General features: G+C 31.7%; 1 protein-coding gene across 1 annotated transcript; it reads left to right on the top strand.

Moving 5' to 3' along the window:
* Positions 1-261: 261 nt before the first annotated feature.
* Positions 262-2,515, top strand: LOC139494812 (toll-like receptor 4). Its single transcript, XM_071282988.1, has one exon. It carries the CDS (start codon positions 270-272, stop codon positions 2,412-2,414), a length of 2,145 nt encoding a protein of 714 aa, XP_071139089.1. The 5' UTR covers positions 262-269; the 3' UTR covers positions 2,415-2,515.
* Positions 2,516-2,868: the final 353 nt, after the last annotated feature.

Raw genomic sequence — 2,868 nt, 5'->3', positions numbered from 1 at the left:
GAGAGGTATAACTTTGTTTTATTATTGTTAATCCAGTTGCTCATTGACGATCATATTTTGTATTTAGCTGTTTGTTTGGCGTTAAAAATTTAATGTTTCAAATTGAGGATATCAACTCAATATTTTTGTTTCATTAAACTTGACCGAATTGATCAAATCCAATTTTATTCTCTGTAGCTTGTCCCATACGAATACAAACAAGATTACATTTGTATATTAAAAGATACCTTTCATTTCTTAATTTGTGTTTTTAGAATTCCACAAGGAACATGATGGCTTCAAAAATTACTTTAAAACATTTGGCAATTGTTCTTGGTATTTGCCAGAATGTTCTCCTGGCTATTTCGTTACCATGTGATTTCAATAAAAAATGTCGCTGCACCAGTATACCACAAGATGCTAAAATGGGTAGAGAGGTGTTGCTGAATGTTGATTGTTCAAATAGAAAATTGAAGGATATACCAGATTTACCAGCAAATGTGTATACTGTGAGTTTGAAAAAGAACAATATTAAACGGATAAAAGATGACACGTTTAGTCAATTAAGAAATCTTTCTGAATTGGATATATCGTTTAATAAAATCACACGTCTAAATATATTCTCTTTCAACGGATTGTCGAATCTTCTAATCTTGAATCTAAACAATAATCCCTTACCGTACAATGAACGTGCAATTCCTATTGAAGTTTTTAAATCGTTAATTTCCCTGAAACAAATATGTTTAAGAAATACTTCTCTATATCCACGTTTATTACCAGAAGTAGCGCTATCAAACTTGAAAATGCTCGAATCATTAGAAATAGATATTCCAAAACTAACTAAATACAAAGTAGTTTTCAGTAAAAGTTTTGACTCTTTAGTACATCTTGAAACCCTTACAGTTGGTACATGTTTCTTGCTAGAGATTCAAAAATACACGTTCTTTCATCTGGTTCACTTGAAGAACATTTACTTTGACATATCGTGTGAGATTACAATTCTAACTGGAGCACACCATAGTTTGCAAAAACTACACAAAATAGAAATGCATTATTTCTATTATTATGATTTTCTTTCAATTGCCGATGCAATAAAAGAATTAAGCATGACACCTGTTCAGACGATTATCTTTAGAAATACATTTTTGCATGGAACAAAAGAAAATTTCGACGTATGGAACATACTTGCCTCCGGTTTAAACGATTCGTCAGTGCGACATTTGCAAATTACGGAAAACAACCCAGTTGGTCTTTTTCCAGTATCACAAACAGACCCTGTTCCACCGTCAATTTTAACATTAAACCTTTCAAGTAACAAACTTGACAAGTTTGTATTGACATTGACGAATGTACAGAAACTAATATTAAGAGACAACCATCTTGGTGATCTTTTAGTTTTCAAACACATGGGAAGAAATTCCAAACTAGAATACGTTGATATATCTGAGAATAATATTTACACATTGAAACCCTCAATATTCCAAGGACAAATTGAACTAAGATATATCAATTTAAGTCACAACCATTTACAAGCAGTCTTATTTGACGTGTCACGGTTAAGTCATCTAAGTTTTCTAGATTTATCCAACAATTCCATCTCAGCTTTAGATCAGAATTCAATGAGAATGTTTGATAATATTTCTCTAACTTCTAACCTTACGATTTATTTATTGAATAATTCATTGCAATGCACGTGCAAAACATTGATATTTTGGAAATGGGTAGTTGGAACTCATGTTAATGTATTCTATGATCGACGATGTTTATCGGAGGATGGAGTTGTCATTCAATTCATGTCAATAAATAAAAGAATTCAGGAGTTAGAAAAAGAGTGCATATCATATGTCAGTTTCATCATCATTGCTTCAATTGTTCTGATGGCTACTCTGATTTGTATCGCTGTTGCCGTTGTACATAAATACAGATGGAAACTTCGATATATGTTTTACCTTGCTAAAAGCAAACATCGTAGACGTGAGACAAGCACTGATTCTAAACATTATGTGTATGATGCTTTTATTTCCTACTGTGAACACGATAATTTATTTGTTATAAATGATTGCATTAAAAATTTAGAAATGGAAAGAAACTTCAAACTATGTTTACATCAACGCGACTTCATACCAGGTGAAGAAATTACGACTAATATTACAAATGCAATACACGAAAGCAGAAAGACTATATGCATTGTATCAAAACAGTTTTTCGATTCTTATTATTGCATGTTTGAGTTTAATATGGCCCGAATGGAAAGCATATATTCAAGGGATAGAAGGAACATAATTTTTCTAATATTTGTGGAACAAATCCTTCCACAAAACATGCCGCTTATGTTATTGGAACTTGTACAAAAAGACTCGTATATTGAATATCCAAATGATGAACAAGGGAATGTTGTTTTCTGGGACAAAATAGACGAAGCATTGCGTCAATAAACATTGAAAGACATATTCATAGCAAAAAAAGGAATGCAACTGGAAAGATAAACTAATGCAGAATTATGGTGGTACCATTTCATTATCGTTGAAAGTTAACTTATTTACAAGGTTCTTCGTCACACAACTTTGCCAATGTGTGCTATTATTCAAGCGTTTTGAATATCATTCATTAGCGGTTTATAGTCCAGATTACCTAATACAAAGTCATAAGTCAAAAATGATTGTTCTTCTCATTCCAAATGGACAACCAATTACTTCCAATTTACTGTAACTTTGTCTGAAATACTCAATGTATAATATCAATTATTAGAGTATAATATATTTTCTATCCTGGGAAAATAGAACAATTCGATTGGTATTTATATAATAAAAGCTCTAAATGCTTCGGTGTCAAGAGTTTTAAGCCAAAATCTACAATTTACCCCTATGTTCTTTTTTTAGCCCTGGCGGC

This window comes from Mytilus edulis, chromosome 11, assembly GCF_963676685.1.
Source record: "Mytilus edulis chromosome 11, xbMytEdul2.2, whole genome shotgun sequence".
Lineage (NCBI taxonomy): Eukaryota > Metazoa > Mollusca > Bivalvia > Mytilida > Mytilidae > Mytilus > Mytilus edulis.
This window is presented reverse-complemented; position numbering and strand designations above follow the sequence as displayed.

Bases quoted from the DNA above. Each gene is read 5' to 3' on its own strand.
- LOC139494812 (XM_071282988.1), top strand. From the start codon at position 270: ATGATGGCTTCAAAAATTACTTTAAAACATTTGGCAATTGTTCTTGGT.